Raw genomic sequence first — 20152 nt, forward strand, 5'->3', positions numbered from 1 at the left:
TGAGCACCTACTGGGTGTGTGCCAGGCACTGTTCTAGGACACGTCAGTGCAGGAACCACAAAAATCCCGTCCTGAAGTTCATGATCTCCCCCAACCCAGCCTCTTTCTCTAAGTATCTGACTCCCCCTCTCCCAGCCCCTAGGACTCTAAGCTCCTGGAGGAGGAAGTTCCTGCATTGGTCATCTCGCGATCCCTGGTGGCCAGAGCCAGAGCTTGGCCATCCTGAATTCTCAATTAAAATTGGATAAATAAGTCCCAGCAAGAGCAGGCGGGGCCCAGCCGGTGGCCTACGAGGAGGTTTGCGGGTAGAGGGACAGCCAGGGTAGGCAGGCCAGGTGGGGGCCCGGAAGGCGGCCTTCCTGGGAGGGTGGCATAAGCCTTCAGAGGCTGGTGCTGGCCCCCAGGCCTGGGGCAAGGGTGACAGTGCCCAGCAGCCTCCACCCCAGGCACACACCTCCTGGCGACCTTCTGTGGGTTAGAGGGAGGCCCGCGGGCTTGAGTTAATTTTTCAGTTGAGCGATTCCATGGATCCATCGACGGGGTGTGGGGTGGAGCCGGGGCGTTTGTGCCCGGTCAGCACTTCTTGGGTCCAGCTGGCACAGCACCCCGCCATGGCCACCTGGCCCACTGTGGGGGATCCTGAGAGCCACTCCAGGACCCCAGCCAGCCCAATCCCCTCATGGCCTTCAGGATGTTAGAGGAACCCACAGAAAGAGTCCCTCTCCCTTCCCTCACCTGGCCTTGGGGATGTCTGCGCTGGAGACCCTGCAAGAGGCCGAGCCCCTGCAGCGTCCTGTGGGAATCTGTTCATCAAACCTTGCACCCACACCTTCTTTACTGGGTGGCCTTGGGTGAGATGTGTGACCTCTCTCAGCCTCAACTCTTCATGCATAGGAAAGAAAAAAATCATAGCAACTTCATAAACTCAGCTCCCTCCAAGGGCTCCGTAGACTGTATTCAAGGTCATAAGCATCCCCTCCAGCACCCCTCCTGGTGGCACCTGGGGTTGCCTTTCGGATCCTGGCTCCAGTCTTCTCTTCCTCACTACGTTTCCTCCTGAAGCAGGAACACTTGCTGTTCCCCCTGCCCGAAATGCTTTTCCTGCTGATTTCCTCAAGGTTCAATCCTCAAATAAACCTCCCTGAACACTTTATCTAAAATCACTCCTGGTCACTCCCTGCGCCCTCCAGTGGCTTCGATTTCCGTCTCGGCTTTGACCCCTGACCGAAGGTGCTCTATTCTGGTTTGGGGTCCGTCTCTCCTACTCGTATTCACTCCAGGGGGCGGGAGCTGGCAGAAACTTTGTCCTGTTCACTGTTGTCCTTCAGGACCCAAAGAAGTGCCTGTCACTTGGTAAACATTAAATACACATTTTTGAAGGGACAACTGGGATAATGAATGGAAGTGGCTTCGTGTGACACCTAGGACTTCATGAGCACTAACAGTAGCTGTTACAATTCTGTGGCTATGGGAAAGACAGAGCCTCTACGAGTGTCCTTGGAGAACACAGGCCGTCCTCCCGGCCCATGGAAAGGGCAGAGGGACAGAAAGGGGGAGGGCCCTGGTGTGAAGAAGGCACCACCCAGCTGGGTGCCACGTGGGCACGGGTCGCGGGCTAAGAGTTAGAAAGTAGGTAGGGAAGGGGGAGGGAGGAAGGACCTCAGCCCCGGGGAGGAAACTCTCTTATCCCTTAATTGGCCTAGAAAGATGTAAGCCAGGGCTTTCGGGCAGTGCCACCCAAGTGGGAGGGTAAGCAGGGCAACGGGTGACCAGAGGCAGATGCCAGCACCTCCCTCCACCTCCAGGAATCCCACAGCTCCTGGACAGAGCCATCCCCCTGAAGGTCCTGCTCTGGCCCACCCCAGCCACCTTGCTCCATGGCCCTGAGAATCCTGCACATGTGACTAGCCTGGGGTAGCAGGAGTGCGGGTAGTAACTCAGTGTGAAGCCCACCACTCAGTTTATTTTTACTTATTCAACTCAACAAAACGGGCGTCAGAAAAGGTAGTGTTAAAAAATAATTCCTATGCTGCCTCCCTCCTCTCTCTACAAACAGTAGCAGGCCCTGCTCACACTCCAGCTCTTTGCACTTTCCATATATTTTGGGTATTATTGCATGGCAATCAATATACAGAAGACTCTCTCATTCTTTTTATGGCTGTATAGTACTCCATTGTATAGATTTGCCATTAATTTAATTGGTGTTCTATGGGTGAGCATTTAGATTGCTTGCAGTCACTTTGTCCTTACAAAGAATGCCACCAAATGAATAAGCCTGCACAATATGCCATTTCCCACATTTGCAGGTTTATTTGTAAAATAAATTCACAGAAACAGTGGCTGCGTCAAAGGAATACACACATGTAGTTTTGATAAATGTGGCAAATTGCTCTCCCTAGAGACGGTACTCATTACACTCCCATCAGCCATGTCCCTGAGCGAGCACTTTCCAACACTCACTAACACAAATGTTTTATCAATTTTTTTTTGATTTGCCAATCTGATAGGAAAAAATTGATTTCCAAGTGTAGTTTTAATTTTCATTTTTCTTAAATGAGTGAGGCTGAGAATATTTGTATATATTTGAAACTCCTGTCTGCTCATAGCCTCTGCCCATTTTTTTCTATTGATTATTGGCTTTTTATTATTGATTTGGAACACCTCTTTATAAATTAGGGAAATTAGCCCTTCGTCTGGAATATAAGTTGCAGATAATTCTCCCTGTTTGTCATTTTTCTTTTGTCTTGGCTCATGGGTGGGTTTTGTAATGTAGAAAACTTTCATTTTTATGGATCTGAATTTATGACTCTTTTCTTTTATGGTTGCTGGGCTGTGTGTCATACCAGAGAGGCTTCTGCAAGGGCTTTCGTAGCCTCTTGGAGAGGGGAGGGGAAGAGGGGAGAGGGGAGGAGAGGAGAGGAGAAGGAGAGGAGAGGAGAAGGAGGTGTTAGTCTCCGCACTACAGAGAGGAAAGGGGATTCAGATGGGCCGCACTTCTGGCCTCTTCTGCCTGCACAACAGATGAGCGGTCTGCTCTTGAGAGAAGCATCCCTGTCCAGCAGCCCCTTCAGCCAGGCCCGGTTCCAACTGCACCCGAAAGCTCTGCGCCTCTCTATTCAGTGTGAAGCATGGGCCAGTGGCTCTGGAGTCAGCTGGAAACTCTTGAAATGCAGGCTCTAGGCCCCACCCTGAGAGTCCGAGTCTCCACCCTCTTTTCCTAGGATTCTCTAGGCCCTAGGATGTATTCGGCTCTCCTGACCTCCCCACCAGGTTTCACTTGGATGCAAAGTCCTGGTTTCAGCTTCCCAGCAGGGCCCCATTTGGGGAGATGGGCTCAGGGTGGGCTCAGGCTCCCTCCCCTTCCCTCTCATCATGCCTCCTCACACCCTGCGGAAGCACACAGTGAGGAGCAGGGGCCCCAGAAACCAGGGCCTTGGCCCCACAAAGAATGAGATTCCTTGGGGGGCTGGGGACGGCCCCCACCCCGACAAGCTGCCCTGCTCGGTAACACTGGGGCAGGGGGCTTTGCAGCCCTGGACCACGGTTCCAAGTTCAGCGTGGCCACTTACAGGAAGCTGAGCAACCTCGGGGCGAGTGGGTTGGCCCTGAGCCCACTTCATGTGACATGCAGGCCAGCCTTCCTGGCAGGCTGCGGAGGGCCCTAGAGGGGCTGATGGGGGGGGGGGGCGCTGGCCGATTGCCTCTGCACCCAGGGCCAGAGGAAGGAAGGTGGGCTCAGAAATTATAAATGGGACCAGGGACACCTGAGTTTATTCTTTTAAAAAATGTCCTTTGCCTGAACTAGTTCTTTGTCCCCTGGGGCCGTCACCGCTGGGCTGGCTTTCCTTGGAGTGAGTCTTTGTAAAGCATTTTAAACTTGATGCCACAGTTGCCTCCTGAGGAGTGGCTCAGGAGGACCTGCCTGGTCCAGCCCTGCTATCCCTTGGAGGAGGAGGAGGAGGAGGAGGAGGAGGAGGAGGAGATGATGGACATTGTGGTTTACTGACCTTATCACGAGCATTGCTCTAAGCACTTTACGTGCATTATCTAATTTAATGCTCATCACAACCTGGTGGCCATTCTCATTATCCCATTTGATAGATACGAAAAAGACAGTGCAGACTTGCCCCTCGAGCCTCGGTGGGAGTGGTCCACGCCATGGAGTGAGGTTGGAGGCTGAGACCTCTGCCCTGCCACACACGCCTTCTCACTCTTCTTGGCCCCCCAGTTTCAGGTCACAGTCAAGTCACCTCACGGCCCTGAGGGGGCATAACAACGATGACCCTTAGGAAGAGCCCTGATGGCCCTGACTCCCGCTGCCAGAGGCTCCAGGCTGCCCTCTGGGGGCAAGGCTGGTGGGCAGGGGTGAAGGGGCAGTGAATGGAGGGCCATCTGCCTGATGGACAGCGCTGTCCTGGACGCTCCGGTCTTCCTCAGGAAGCTCCTTCCCCATTTTGATGCGTGGGACAGCTCCTCCTTCTCTGCCCCTCCTGCCTGTGCCCCAAACGAGGCTGCCGCCGGGGCTCAATGCCCAGCCTGGTCCTCTCCTCTTCCCACTCCAGCATCGCTGCTCTGCAAGCTGTTGTCCCTCAAGACCAGTGACCTCTTGCATGTGCCTCATTGGCTCCCTGTGACCACCTCAAGTGCAAACTGTCTGAAGCCAAGCCCCTCCCACCCCACCCCCCCACACACAGGCCTCAGCTGGCCCGGCATCCCTGCTGGGACCCCCACCGTGGATGCCCCAGGGTCACACCCAGCCAGCCCCTGCCCTTTCCGCTGTGGCCTTCTGTACCCAGAGCTTCCTCCCCCCTCCCAGGGCTGCCCCACGAATCAGGCTGGAGTGCCTACCCCAGGGGCCACCCCTACCTTTTCTCCCAGGCCAGCCCATCCAACCCTCCTCCTCTGCCAGTGTAATCTTTCTGCAAACACTGTCTCCCCATGACACCCCAGACCAGAAGCCACCTTGCCCCTTTGTCCTTACCAAGGAATTACTGGGTCCCCCTGCCCTGCATGTTTCTCCTCCTCCCCCTGCACACACCCTCCTCTCTGGGCAAACCCAGGATCCCCCCATGCCTGTCTCTTGCCACCCTGCCTGGCTGAAGCTGTGAGCACGGTGCTCAGCATTGGCTCTGACCCCGAAAGATCTGGCTTCGACTCTGTCTCCACCGCTCGCCAGCTCTGGGACCCTGGGCAATGGACTTAACCTCTCGAACCCTCAATTTTTCCATCTGTAAAACGGGATTAGAGGGTTTGGAGGAGATGAGGATTGTGAAAAGGGAAAGTGCTTTGTGCAGAGCCTGACCGTACCAAGTGCCACACACCCAGGAGTATGGCCCTCCAAGTCAGTTCGGCTGCCTCCTCCCTCAGAAAGCCCTCCGTGGTTACAGGGACCTCGTCCATCCTGATTTCTCAGCGTGTTCCAGGTATATCATGCAGTCCTGCCCTGCTGGTCTCTGTGGGATATTAGGCAAGTTGCCTTCTCCTGTATCTCAGATACTTTGTACAGTGGGCATGAAAACAGTACCTACCTCATGGGGTGAGTGAGTGGCTCTGTGTGACGTGCCCGCACATAGAAAGTGTTAACTAGTACCAGCTTTACCACTGACCCATGGCATTTCCTCTGCCCACCCTTCTGTGTCCAACAGACTAAGCACCCTGGGTCAGGGACAGACACAGTCCCTCCTTGCGGCCTCACACAGCACCTGGCAGTGCATGGTGAGAACCTGAGCCCCACCCACTGGGCCTTCCCACCCTGGTCACCTGTCAGCAACTGGAAGCGCCCCTGGACTCAGACCTTCCAAGCTCCTTGAAGGTCAAGGCGTGGAACGGGAATTCCAAGACTTGCCTCTCCTGGGGCCTGTGGGCTATCCAGAAAGCCCACCCTGCCCCTGAATACCCTCCTGTCTCTCCCAGGGATCCAAGAGAGTCCCCCTCTGCCGCTCCTAACAGCCTCTCCACTCCCCAAGCAGCTTGTCCCTGCCTTGGTGAGGGGCCCCAGGGCAGAGTACCACCACTACAAGGAGCCAGGAGGTGGGCGTGCACGCTGACACGGGCCAGGGGCTAGTGCTGGGTGTTTATTGCCTGTGCCATCGACCCGCACAGCTCGCTGTTGATCTGTCTTCCTGACACACCTAATTACCCAGGTTGCAGCTGCCAGTGCGTTTGCTCTTCCTAAATCACAGGCTCCCATCCCTCCTGTCGCCCAGGCCTCCGGGCCTCTGCCTGCAGAAGGGCTGCCATTGATTTTGCCGTTCCCATTTATGATCTACAAGACTCTGCATCGCTGTTGCACATTTTACCTTAATTAGTTTATTCTTCTGGGCGTCCCTGGTGAGCTCAGAGCCAGGAGGCTGGCAAGGGAGAGACGCTAAGAGCACATGGCACCCCAAATTCCTCTGGCCATCAAAGCCCAGAGCCTGCTCAGCCTCCTAGGACAGCCACATACTAAGATCGGTGCTGATTCTGTGGGGCACTAAATAGGTGGGCTTCCAAAGGGTTTCCATGGCCAATATGTGTGGGAAAGACAAGACTCAGTAAAATTCAGAGGGTGATTTATTGCAGGAGTTTTCAAAGTTTTAGTAGATGGACGTCTGTTGAAAATATTTAGGAGTTTGGCAAGTGTGTAATCTTTTCCAAACTCAAATGAACATGGAATCCTTTCTCCAGGCAGCTGGCATGGCCCAGGGTTCCACGAAGCACACTTTGGGAACTAGAGATGATGAGCCAGACAGAGGGGAACAGAGTACCCCCCACACACACATACCCCGGCCTATTTTTTCTTCTTGTCTAGCTGAGGCAGAAGCTTAATGGCTTCAGAAATTTTTCACACTGAATCCAGAGGTGCCCATCCAAGCTCTGCCAGCTCCAGCTGCCAGCAGCTGCTTCCTGGCCCAAGTTTTGGTGGAGTGTAACCAAGGCACTTCAGGAAGGGACCAAGCTAGCTGAAGGGCCCTGGTTTGACAGAGACGGACAAGCGTTGCTTGCTGTTGGTGAAGGCTGGAGACCCAAAAACCTACAAGGGCCCTCCTCAGAGGCTCCCAGGGATCTAGAAGCGAGGACCAGCTCACCACTGCTTTCAGAACAGCTTGGATGACAGCAGCCCAGGTCCAAGTCCCTTCTCCACCCACCGTCCTGAAGTCCACAACACTCCAAAAGCCTCAAGCGCTGTTATTAAGTTTGTGGGAAATTCAATGGATAGTTAGCAAAACATAGCCCGAGCCGATGTGAACTATTTATAAGCTTTATTTATCCCACTTAATGTGAATATTCATGTTTCACTGCAGAAATATTAAAGTGTTTAATTATGGGGTGCCACCCCCAGTCCCTGCTGGGGTGTTACATAACCCATGGTATGTGCACCACCGTTACCTGTCTGAGATAACAATCTAAACTTCTAGACACATTTGGGCCCCAGGGGTTTCTGTGAGGGGCCCTGGGCCTGCGGTGGTGTCAAGCTGCCACTGCCCTGCCTACAGGACCTGTGGCCAGGGCTTCGTGTGTGTTTTCTCTTGTGATGCCCACAGCGACAGTGTGCATGAGGCACAGCTCTTATCACAACTCTCAGATGAGGAAACCAGGGCCAGAGGATGAGGGACTCACCAGTGCTTCAGTTTCCCTGCCGGCCTCCCTCCCCAGCCACAGCGCCGGGCCGACCCGCACCTGTGGATCCCCAGAAACCTCCCCTACCATCACACTGCAGACCCCGCTTGCTCCCCATGGGGAGGCCTTCCGTCCTCTGTGGACCAGGGCTCAGCTGCCCCTCCAGGCAGGCAGGGACGGGGTGGCCCTGTTCCAGGGGCCCGCTCCTCAGTGCCCAGCCAGCATCCCTGAGGCCCGTTCCCGATCCCACCCACGACGCTCCAGGTCTGAGCAGCCCCTGGGCTCAGGAAGCCCCAGACAACACCCTCCAGACCCTCTCAGTAAACTGGAATGTGGTGAGCACTGCCTTTCTCCTCCACAGATGAGAAAACTGCAGCCTAGAGGTCCTTTGTCATCCCTGGGCTGAGCCACTCGAGGGACTGGGATCCGCTTCTCTCTCCTCAATGCCACGCTCACACTCCGTCCCTCACTTTCCCACACCCACACATGCACCCGTTTGCACACCCATTCTCTCCTGCCACTCACTTGTTCTCTTACACACACTTGCACACTCGGACCCTGAGCACTCATTCACACTCACAAAGTCACTGACTCTCACCAAACCCCTGCAGTGTGCGGTCTCTATAGGACTTCAGAGAGTAGCTCATCTATAAAATGGGGAAATCATTTCTATCTAATAGCAGCTACCATGCCAAACCTTTCATGTGCAGCATCTTATTTATTCCTTGCAGTAAACTTGACTGTAGTTATTATTGTCGTCCTCATTCACAAACAAAAACTAGTCCCAAGCAACTTAACCAAAAATCTGGAACCTAAAAGTAGAATCGAGGCAGAAATGAGATTGCTCTCATTTGCTCTAAACCCCCAGTTCATAAACGTTGTCCTGCCTCCCTCAGCTTAAGCCCACGACCTCTTCCCCGGCCAACCTAATGAAAACACCTAAGCACCTCCAATAGCACAGTCTCAGCTACTTGAGGTCTGCATGCCACTAAGGACCACCATGGTCCCAGCCACCTTGTGGCAGGTCCCAGGAGACACACCCAGAGGCCAGAATCTGTACCCTGGTCCATCCAATCTGATCTTCCCTTCCTCCTCTCTCCAGGGGTGGCCACATACACAGACAAACTGTTCAAGTTCCGCAATAACCGGTGGGAAGACATCCTGAGTGACGAGGTCAATGTGGCCCGGGGTGTGGCCAGCCTGTTTGCCGGACGCTCTGTGGCCTGTGTGGACCGGAAGGTGAGTGCAGGGGCACATGGGGGCCTGGGAAGAAGCAGAAGCACACAATGATGTGACAGCCAGGAGAGGAGCCACCGGGTAGATGTCCTCTGACAGAATGGTGACAGAGCTGCCTTGCCCAGGCTGCACGGCCCGGGTAGCTCCCACAGGGTCTTACACGAGGCAGGTTCTAAGTACTCACAGCCGAGACTTGCAGGGTGAGTCCTGACGTACCTTTCGCATCCTTTCTCCCATGGAGCCCTTCCAGCCACCTGTGTGGAAGCAGCAAGGTGTGTCATCGTGGTGTCCATTAGACTCTTGAGGCCCAACTTGCAGCAGTGACTTAACCTGGGGACTCAAAAGACATTAGTGGCACAGCTAGGACATGAAGCAAAAATCTTCCAGCTCTAACCCTCGTGCTCGTTCATCCATTGATTCATTCAGCCAATATGTGCAACTGCCTCCCGTGTGCCGGGCCTTGAGCCCTGGCCCCCTGGAAACATGTATGGAACTAATGAAGGCACCAGAGAGGGGCTCAGAGGCAGGCAGCTACGGGGCTGCCAGACTGTGCAGGCACTTGAGCTAATCAATAGCTCCATCAGCACCCTCTGCCCTGCTAGTGCCCCCTTCCCCAAAACGCATGGAGAACTCTGGCGGAGCTGGGAGGGCAGGAGCAGCTGCAGCCGTCTGCCCCATGTGGGGAGTAGCCGCCTGCCCAGGCTTGGGTCCCAGCAGACCTAGCCAGAGCTGGAGGCTTGCTGTGGAGGTGATTTATCCCTCCTGTCACCTGCTCCCCTGCCACCCACCTCCTTGGCTTTATAAACAGCCACCACTGAATAGGGTCCCAGCTGCTGCCCTGTTTCCACAGGAGCCTCTCTGGCCCCCGTTCTAGGGCAGGGCCGAGGGGATGGGCTCATTTTGGATGGAGATGGCACCAAGGGGATTGGGGATTCAGCGTGAATCTTCACAGCAGGGGCCTCCAGGCCTTGGGAGAAGGCAGGTGCCAGGTATAAATATTTATTTCTTAACAAGCTGGTGCTGGGAGGAGAAGCCAAGCTGGGCTGTGAAGCTGCATTTAGCCCTGACCTGAATCGGTGCCACCTGGACTCCTGCCTGGTGGGAGGGGACAGCAAGGCGACTCTGTGAACAGCCCCCGAGAATGGGAAGGGTAAAGAGGTGCCAGGCCTGGCCACAGCTGGGGCCTCCTGCCCCGCTCCTCCTGGCTTCCTGTCTGCCTGGGTCAGGACAAAGGCTTCCCGCTCAAGCTAAATCGAGAAACTTCTCTGAGAACTGGAGGGAGGGGCGTGAAGGTTAATCGGAGATGCACTCTTTGTCCTAACAAGGTCATCTGCACACCCACACAATTAACCACAGGACAAAGGCTCCATGCGAAATGGAAAAAAAAAAAAAAAAACCCTGGCACCGCAGAAGGTGCCCGCTCTCAGTCCTAGCCGCCAGCCTCCCAAGCCAGAGAGCCCTGCAGGCAGTAGGCACTGGGGAGGAGGTGCTTCTGGACTCCAGTCACCACCCTGGCCATCCTGGGGCCTGAAAACCATGAGGGAGGAGTGGGGAGAGGCCAAGGCCAGTGTGGAAGCTGAGAGAGAGGAATGGGGTGTGGTGGAAGAAAACAGGAGTATGGGGACCACGATAAGAGCAGCTCCTGCTTATTGGACTAGACTAACAGCCTGCCCCGCCCTGTGCTGAGTGATTGACAGCCCTTGGGGCAGGAGTCCTTATAGGAAGCCTGTGATGTAGAGGCTGTCTGTATACCATTGCACACATACAGAAACTAAGGCTTCGAGCAGTGCAGCAGCTTGACATTGGTCCCATGGAAAGTGGCAGGCAAAGCCAGGAATTGAGCCCTGCCTGCCCCAGAATGCCACCAACCTTTTTACCCTCGGCTACCCTGTCTCTGGGTGAAATGATCAGACACACATCTCTAACCACAGCTGGTATTACAGCATTCACCCCAATAATCCCCCTTTAGCTCCACAGTCCCTATCAGGGGGCTCGGTGGCTACCTGGCCAGGTGGTCATCCCCAGACCAATAGCATGAGCGTCGTTAGAAGTGATAATTCTCAGATCCCACCCGACTCCACCTTCAGACTCGACAGAATCAGAAACGCAGATGGGCCCAGCAATCCTGGGTTCCTCTAGCCCTGCAGGGGATTCTGATGCAGGCTGAAAGTTGAGAGCTACCAAACACCACATGCTGTTCCCTTCCTCTCCCCACATACTTCTCCTTCATTCTCTGCCCCAACCCTGGAGCCCCTGAGCTCCTGTCCTTTATCCACAGCTGCCTCCTCACTCACCACCTTTCCAGACTGTGCTCAAAGCCGATCTCTTACAAGAAGCGTTCCCTGGTCGATAATGATTATGCCTCATGTTTATATAGCATTTTTATCTTTTCAAAGACCTTTCACATACGTTGTCTCATTTCATCTTCTCAACAACCCTGCCAGGAAGCAGGGGGAATCTGATCCTCATTTAGCATGTGCAGAGATGCAACCTGCAGATGGGGAGGGATGTGCCCAGGGATGTGGAGCCAGTTAGTGGGTAGAGGCTGGACCCAGACTGAATGCCCCAGACCAGCGGTTCTCCACATGGGGTTTCTAGACCAGCAGCATCCACTCCACCTGGGAACTTGTTAGATATGCACATTCTCAGGGTCCACTCCAGACCTCTTAATCAGAACCTGTAGTGATCAAGCCCGGCATGTGTTATAACAAGCCCCCAAGTGGTTCTGATATAAGCTAAAGCACAGAAAACTCTCCAGAAACACCCTCCTTCCCCTTGGAATCATCCCACCGTCTTGGAATTATTGTGGTTAAGTTCACATGTGAATTTCTGCAATCTTCTACAACTATAACACATCTATGTTTATCTGCTCTAACACTCCAATAAATTGAAGTAAGAAATTAGGTATAACTGAAATTTATAGATCTCCTAATTTCTACCAAAGTGCATTTCAGTTCATTTGGGCTTAATTGCCCATTTGTTGATGAGCTTGCTAACAGCTGGTGGGGTTAGGAATGGTTCGGAGTAGTTACACTTTCCCATTTGGCCTCCTGCATCCACTCTTCATCCAACCAGCCCACACATGAAGCTCCTGCCATGGGTGAGACCCCTTCAAAGTTCCTTCTTAATCAAAAAGGCATGCTTTAGCCAGACACGATGGCATACTCCTGCAATCCCAGTGACTCACGGGGCTGAGGCAGGAGGAGTCCACGTTCAAGGCCAGCCTTGGCAACTTAGCAAGACCTTGCCTCAAGATAAAAAATTAAAGTGCTGGAGATGTAGCTCAGTGGCAAAGTGCCCCTGGGTTCAATCACCAGTATAAAAATAAAATAAATAAAAAGGCATGTTTTGAAGCAGTGCATCTCAAACTTCAGTTTCACCTAGGACCCGTGGGATTTTGTTAAAAGGCAAATTCTGATTGAGCAGGCCTGGGAAGTGCTGAGATTCTGTATTTCTTACATGCCCACACATATCACCAATGCTGTGGTCCAAGGACCACTTTGAGTATCAGGATAGGCAAAGCATACCCAAGGAGCAGGCTAGAGACATAGGTAACCCACACTGAGGGGGAGCAGCTTCACCCCCTTAGCAGAGCCGTCCCTTGACACTTGCCACCCTGATTCACAGTCCAGCAGCTTTGAACCAACTGCCTGGGCTTTCCCTGCATACACCATTCTTTCTTATCTCTGCCTGGAAGGTTCTTTTCCCTCCACTTCACCTGACCAAGACTCCTCTTGGAAAACCTTTTCCAAGCCAGGCACAGTGGTGCACACCTATAATCCTGGTGGCTCGGGAGGCTGAGACAGGAGAATCTCGAGTTCAAAGCCAGCCTCAGCAAGAGTGAGGCACTAAGCAACCCTGTCTCTAAATAAAATACAAAATAGGGCTGGGGATGTGGCTCAGTGGCCAAGTGCCTCTGAGTTCAATCCCCAGTGACAAAAAAAAAGAAAGAAAGAAAACCTTTTCTGCACTTCCCACGGCAAGGAAGTGCTCCTCTGTGTTAGAAGCACCACTTCTGTGCCCCCAAAAAGTCCTGACAGAATCTGCCATGCACTTGTGTGCTTATTGATGCCTCTGTTTCCCCCAGAGACCCCAAACTCCTTTTCTATCCTCACCCACCTATTACACAGACCAAAGTGGCTCTTGATCAGCTTCCCCAAAGAAAATGGTTTTCATAAGAACGTGTAAAACAGTGACCAGACAGTGGGACAAGGGTTCTGGTTGCCTCAATCTGGTTGCCTCAAGCACAACTTTTTCTCTTGCGTCCTTTTGTATGTCTTGCCTTTCAAACTAGACTCGATGCCACCTAAGGACAGGGGCTTTTCTTCTGTACATTTTTGTAGAGCACCTTGCCCATAATTGGAGCTCAAGAAATATTTGCTAGAGGGGAAGTCATAGAAAAGTATAAATGGAAAACTAGAAAACTGATTCAGAAGTTGTGTGGATCTCTTGGGAAGAAGGGAGCATCCATTGGAAAAAAAATAACACCATTATAATAACAGGCAGAGAAGAATCTTTCATCAGCAATGCTTTGGACTACAGGAGAGAATGGCGACAGCAAGAGGCTCTGGCGCCCAGGGCTTCTCTTGGATGCGAAGGGAGAAAAAAAATTGAGACAGTATTATAAAGGCAGAAGCAATCAAATATTTCTTTCTGGTAATACGGGGAGAAGAAGGGGATGAAAGAGAGAAGGAAGATCCCTGCAAATCTGTAGCCTCTCCGGCTACCAAAACAGAAGAATGGAGAATCACAGGGTGGGAAGGAGGAGAGGGAGAAGGCTCCGGAATTTGCTTGTCATCTTGGCTGGAGTGGGCTTGAATGGGAGAGAGAGAGACTGAGAATAATGGGAATTGGTAGATCAATCAATCAGCAAATATTTATTGAGCAGCTACCCTGGCTGGCAGCTGGAGAGAGCTCAGCTGGAGGGAGGCACATTAGAAAATTGTCTATAAAAAGGTGGTTGTGGGGGAGAGGGAGGGATGTGTTCTTCTGGAACAGGATGGAAGGAGAAGCAGGGCTGCTTTGTTGTCCGCCTGGGGGCGGGTGTCACTCATCACAGCCTTTGTGAAAAGCCCCCTGGGGAGGGGGTGCACACAGCCTGCCCAACCCAGAACCCGACCCAGCTACGGGCCTGGGGAGGGGGTGATTTCTGGGGACAGCTGGGATGGGCTCCTCACCCACCTCCTTCTCCTCTTCCTCAGGGCTCCGGACGCTACTCTATCTACATCGCCAATTATGCCTACGGTAACGTGGGTCCTGATGCCCTCATTGAAATGGACCCCGAGGCCAGTGACCTGTCCCGGGGCATTCTGGCACTCAGAGATGTGGCTGCTGAGGCCGGGGTCAGCAAATACACAGGTATGCCAAGGGACACACGGAGGCTGTGAGCAGAGGGTCAGGGGCTGGGGTCCAAGTCCCTGAAAAGTTGAGTCTAATTCATCAGAGACCACAGGACAGGGTGGGCTTACGTCCCTGCGGAGGGGAGGATGAAGGCTTTGTTCCACCCCACCTTGCACAAGGCGCTCCTCCAACACTGTCTCTCCAAGTGTGGATGTGACATTTGGCAGGCCTGAGCTTTGGGGGCCAGCAGGGGACACCAGGCATCAGAGGTTGCCAGAAAGTGGGGTGAGACCACCACCCCATGATCCTCTCCCTGGAACCTTGTGCCCCTTTCCCAGCGGTGACCCCAATGACGGGCGACCAGTTTCTCTAGGAGGAAACGGACCCATCACCAAAGCCAAGATTTAAAGCATTCTTTATTGCCAAATAGCAGATGAAATTATTTACTTGTAAGCGGCCAGGAATTGAGTGCTAAATCCCTAAGCTTCGGCTGGGTCCTGTCTTGGATAACTGAGCTCAAAGAACTGTGTTCCTGTTCCAGAACTCTCCGGCATTTTTTCTGACGGCATGCTCCCCCTCCCCCCATCTTTCTGGATGGGGGACTATTGTCAGAGTCTTTGACAGGGAGATCTTTCTAGGGAAGGCTGTTTTTCTAATTCCAGCCCGGCTGCTGACTAAACTCTGATAATCTGCCAATAGACTGCTGATGGCAGAGCAATCCAGTTCCTGTTTGGGGTGCCAAAAATCAAGAAGCCAAGGCTGTACACAACACTTCTCACAGGCGCTTGGGCCTCACTCACACCTGCCCTGAACTTGGGGTGTAGAAATTCTCAGTGGTTGACCTTCCCCATTTACCCATCCCACCTTGTATCAAAGAGCCTTCCGAAGCCACAGTCAGCCCGAATCCCAATCCTGAGGCCAGAAGGATACTTGAGGATTCATTTGGGCCATCCCCCTGCCTCCAGACACATGACTGGTGGCATCATCTCAAAGTCCTACCCAGAAAAGGTTGTCTCTGCCTCCCCAGAGTTGATTATGCCCTTCTCTAGCCAACTTTCCACCTCGGTGAAAGGCGGAGATTAATGTTGACCTGTCTGGCAAACTTTGTGGGGACAAATGACTAGACAATAAAATAGTTTACACAGCTCAAGCCCCATCAAAGTGCCTAAGAGCTCCGCGCGTGAATGTGCTGCGGAAAGGCTGAGTGTCAGTAATAAACCACGTTTCCCTGCGAAAAGGAATAAACATGCAGGCGCCTCAGCCTAGATTGGTACCGTCAATTTTGCTGAGTACTTCCCAGTTCTGTGCGCTGGACTGGCTTGGCAATTAAGTGCCTTGATCTTGCAGGAGATGGGGGTAGGTTGGGGGTGGGGGTGGAGCACTTGAAGATGATGAGATGGAAGGGAGGTAAGGACTGGGAGAGAGGGCTGTACACAGAATGGAAGAATTCAGGAGGTTTGAGCATGAAGGGGGCATTGTTGATGCTGGCTGGGCTGGCATGGAACCCGGGGGGGAGGGGGCTGAGCAGAGACAGCTGAGGAGCAGGAATGGGATGGGAGCATCAGCCAACTGTGCCTGGCTGTGCGGGAAGAATGGGGCAGCCCAAGGAGGGGACCGCAGCTTCTGTGGAGGTATGGAGGAGGCTAGGGCAGCTGGCGTGCCCAGAGGACACATCAGAGCAGCTCTGCAGACTTCCAGAAGCCATTTGGCTGACAAGAACCTATTTGGCCCACCAAGTTACTATTCTGTCTGCCCGCCTTCCCCAGCCCACCCTTTTCCTGCCCGCCAAGCCCCCCAACACTACTCTGAAGCCCCCCCTTTGTCACTCAGCTAATGACACATGGACATCTGGCTGGAAAAGTAGCCCCCAGTGCCCCCTTGAGCCCCAGGAATGGACCCCAAATGTAAGGGCCACCGTGCTGCGCCAGCCTGATGGCTGAGGCTCTGGGCAGGTAGCCAGTGCTCAGTACCGGGCCGGTGCCAGGGGGTCTGGGAAGCCAGGAGGGAAGCAAGCAGGGATGAGCAGGCCTGAGCAGGCTGGGAGAGAAGCAAGCTGTGGCCAGATGTGCACTCAGGGAGCTCGGCCTCTGCAGGCAAGCCACACAGCATAGAAAGTCTGTCATCTGGGAGAATCTTGCATTTTCCCAGGGCAGAAACAGGTCCTTAGAGAAGGGACTCGCCCAAGGTCACAGAGGAGATTTGTAGAAAACGAACACTTAGAACCCCATTTCTTGATGCCTAACCTGTCACCGCCAGCTGACCTTTCTGATGACCTCCAGCTTCAGAATTCTGCTCCAGACTTGTGAAGGGGAAAGCCCCACACCCTCTGGGAATGCAGACCAAAGCGTTGGCGCTCAGACCCCAGGTTGTTGGGGCCGAAGCAGCTGCCTGGCTGGGGGTGCTCAGGGCAGCAGGGGGAGGCCTGGTCACTGCAGTGGGAAGCCATGGCGCTGTCCGTGCACCAGCTGTCCGACTCTGCGGGAGGGGGAGGGGAGGCCTCCTCTCCAGACTCTATTGATTCTGGCTGCCACTGCTGCTCTGCTGGGTCACAGTGCCATCTAGTGGCCATCATGACCACTCTCAGGGGACTCAAGGGCCCCTGGAGGGTAGCAGAGCAAGAGTCACTGCTCCCTGAGAATTGCAAGCCCCAACTTCTCCAACAGCGTGGCTTCCTGGAGCCAGGACAGGGTCCCGCTTGAGAATTTTGAGAACTGGGTCCGACAAGGCAGAGGGCCTGGCATGGAACCAGAGGAGGGGGAAGGCAGAAACCCACACTGCCTCTGCGACCCAGTGACCTTGGGTCTGTCCCTCAGCCTCCCTGAGCACCTTGAATGAGCCAGATTAGCAGACAGCTCAGAGGACGGGTTCACTGCCACATGCTGATCGAGCCCACCATGCCCTCCAGTCCAGGCAGCAGTGGGCAGATATGAACCCTCCCAGTGACAGCGCACTTGCTCTCACAAGGTGGGTGCTAGAAAATGAAAGGGGGTGACATGGGGCATGCCTGGTACACTGCCTGGCACACGGGCAGTACCGGCTGCAAGTAACAAATACCCACACGCTTCTATCCTGGAGCCCTGACAGGGTGACACCAGGGCCCTCTGCTGGGCGTCTCCTGGCCACAAGGGACGATGCACTAAGCCCAGGGGACACCAAAGGGAAGAAAGGCCACCCTATCCTGGAGGCATTCTGTGTGTGTTCCCTGCTTGACCCCCAGCCCCGGGCACTGCAGTGGTGTCTCCATGCCCCCCAGCTTTCCTCCCTCCTTCCCACTAGACCCGGTCCCCTCAGGCCTCACTCCCTCCCTGGGAGCCCTGTATTTTGGCCTCACTCTTTGAGGGAGCATCTGCCCAGGCTGCAAGGTGGTGATTAAAGAAGCCTTAAAAGAAATTTGGAAAGAAAATGAAGGTGGATTTATGATGTCGGGTGGGGAGTTTTGCCGTTGGCTGGGAGCAGCGTGGAACAAGCAGAGGGCAGATCTGATTTATAGGAAGTCATTATTGGAGGAGACGGAGAGGCCTGAAGCCCAGCTGAGGCCTTCTGGCATATCCCCATCAACAGCACCACCGGGGGCTGCAGGGTGGGGGGCCAAGGAGTCTCCCAGTTTCCCAGGCCAGCAGTGGCCTTCCAACAGGAGCACAACGGGTCTGACAGCCAGAACCAGGTGGGGCTGGAGTAGCCGGTTCCTCAGCAGGGGCCAGGACCCACGGGGAGTGCCAGCAGGGGCCAGCCTGCCAGGGGTCCCCAGAGTCCAGGATACACGGGGACCATTTCCCTGGGGGATCAGATGCATTTGAAGACTGTCAGAAAGGGATGCCATTTTTTTCTTTTAAAACAAACGTAAATATGTTGTAGAATAGAAATGTTATTTTTGTATGCGTTTTTCTCAGCTAACACAAGAGATTTTAAAGAAATGTCAAGCCCATGGCGGGTCACTGCGGGCTACACCCCCAACATGCCAGTACAAGTCGCTCCCTGTTGGGAGAGACTTTAGCAAAAATGTTTGAGAAGCAGCCTGGGGAGAGGGCATGTGGATTGGACGGTGACCCCACTGCCCAGTGGCTGTGATTGCTCCTCCTGTTTCCCACCTAGAAAGTGGTACTGGGGGTCGGGGGTTGGGAAGATGATGGTCAAAAAAGGACATGTTTTACTTAAGAGGAATGGGTTCCAGAGGGACACTGTACAATATGGTGGCTACCGTTAATAATGCATTGTAGTCTTGCAAACTGCCAAGAGGATAGATTTTAAGTGTTCTCACCACACACACACAAAAAAAATGATAAGTTTGAGATGATGCATATGTTTGTCAATCAGCTGGATTGAGCCATTTCACAACGTACACATTCTTTAAAACATGACATACATGAGAAGTCTACAAATGTTTATTTCTCGGTTAAAAAGAAAGTGGTTGTGATGAAACATACCTTGGGGTGTCGAGAGACTGATGTGGGGTGCACATGCATGAGGCACATAGGGCAGAGCCATGGGCACTAAAGGGACTCTTCCTGCCACTCCTGTGCCCGCTGCTCACCTCAAAGCCCCCTCGCTGCTGGGGAGTAAAGAGGGACTTCTCTCTCTTGCACTGTCAAGTGGCCAAGGTTTGGAAATCTACCACCCTGGGGACAATGGTGGAGTCTGTCCTGGTGCATCCTGAGGAGCCAGGGCAGGAAGGGGCGGGCCGGAGCACCTTTGTCTAGCACCTTCCACGTCCACGCACTGCAGAGCCAGGTCCTGCCCAGCATCTGAAGTCCACTGAGAGCAACACAGCACCCACACCGGCTCACTCTATTTCCAAATCTCCCAGAAAATTTAGGATGGGAAACCGTGTTGCCATTCTGATCTGCACCTCATACCCCCTTCTGTAACCCACTTGCCTCCCGTCTGTCCTAGCCCTACTCTTTTACATTTTGTGTGTTCTTAGCAGCTGGTAGACTTTGGCAACCCTGTTTCCATCAAGATTTCAGCAGACCAATGTTGTGGGCCCAAGTCTCGTGGCTCACGGGCCTCCCATCACAGCCTCCACAGGGGCAGAGGTTCCCCCACCCACACAGGGCAGGGGACTGAGGCCCCGGAGGAACCACTTCCCAAGTTCCTGAAGGCAGAGAGGCAGAGGCCAGGCAAGAATCTTGAGGCCTTTCCCCAGCACCGGGAATCCCTGTGCTGCTATGTGCTCCAGCCCCGCGGCCTTTTCCTTCCTTGCCCCTACTCCATGCTCCCAGAGCCAGTCCAGACACAGCCTAGGAGATGAATTGCCCTCACCCAAACCTCATTCAAGTCTGCATTGCCAAAGCACCAGGGTTCAGAGCTCTAGGGGTGCAGTTTGTGAGGACAACCAAGGCTGCCCTATGGGGCTCAGGCAGGATGAGCAGATCAACAGAGGGAGGGCTGCAACGTGGCAGGAGGAGGTGGGAGCCGTGAGGGCCACTTCCTCCTGCCCAGCCTGGTGGCAGAGCGGGCAGAATTCCTAGGAAGTCCTAGGCAGGGAGGAACATTCAAAAACCCAACAGCATAACAAGGAGGGCTTTGAAGCTTGAAAGTGCTGGGGGAAAATAAAGTGATATTATTCACTCAGCAGGTGGTAAATGGTCCCAGCTAATGACTATGTGGCACCTGACATTTTTGAAGGTAACTTCTAAACACCATCTCACTTAATATTTATGAGAGCCCTGAGAAGGAGCTGTTATTATTAATAGTCTTATGTCACAGGCAAGAAAACAGAAGCCCAGAAAGGTTAAGTGATGTGCCCAAGATCACACAGCTCAACTTGGACTTCCTGATCCCCAGTCCTGTGGTCCGGCCCGCCACCAGCACAGCCTCTAAAGTCCCACCCACTCTTTATCCCTGAGAGAAAGTGTTGGCTTCAAATATAAAAAGAAGACATTGATATAAAGTGGAGTCAACTCCTCCTTAGAACATCATTGTTGAGTTAAATGACGGTGACATCTCCTAACTGCCCCCTGGAGACCCAGGCAGTATG

General features: G+C 53.6%; 1 protein-coding gene and 1 long non-coding RNA gene across 10 annotated transcripts in view; one reads left to right on the forward strand and one right to left on the reverse strand.

Annotated features, from left to right (window-relative positions):
- The window catches only part of Crtac1 (cartilage acidic protein 1), a 155349-nt gene that overhangs the window by 85914 nt on the left and 49283 nt on the right, over nucleotides 1-20152 (forward strand). For all 8 annotated transcript variants that reach the window (XM_078030302.1, XM_021733197.3, XM_021733199.3 and 5 more), the window contains 2 exons: nucleotides 8702-8838; nucleotides 14037-14193. In XM_078030302.1, the coding sequence (XP_077886428.1) occupies nucleotides 8702-8838; nucleotides 14037-14193 (294 nt within the window). The remainder of the gene's footprint in view (nucleotides 1-8701; nucleotides 8839-14036; nucleotides 14194-20152) is intronic.
- LOC120885852 (uncharacterized) lies at nucleotides 8748-16704 on the reverse strand. Of its 2 annotated transcripts, none has more exons than XR_005728600.2 (3): nucleotides 16419-16704; nucleotides 9052-9165; nucleotides 8748-8862 (listed from the first exon to the last, which is right to left on the reverse strand). It is a non-coding gene; the product is annotated as an uncharacterized LOC120885852 (long non-coding RNA). The 2 variants fall into 2 exon arrangements; XR_005728601.2 differs by having other exon boundaries at nucleotides 16437-16702.

Source organism: Ictidomys tridecemlineatus, chromosome 1, assembly GCF_052094955.1.
Source record: "Ictidomys tridecemlineatus isolate mIctTri1 chromosome 1, mIctTri1.hap1, whole genome shotgun sequence".
In the NCBI taxonomy this organism is placed as follows: domain Eukaryota; kingdom Metazoa; phylum Chordata; class Mammalia; order Rodentia; family Sciuridae; genus Ictidomys; species Ictidomys tridecemlineatus.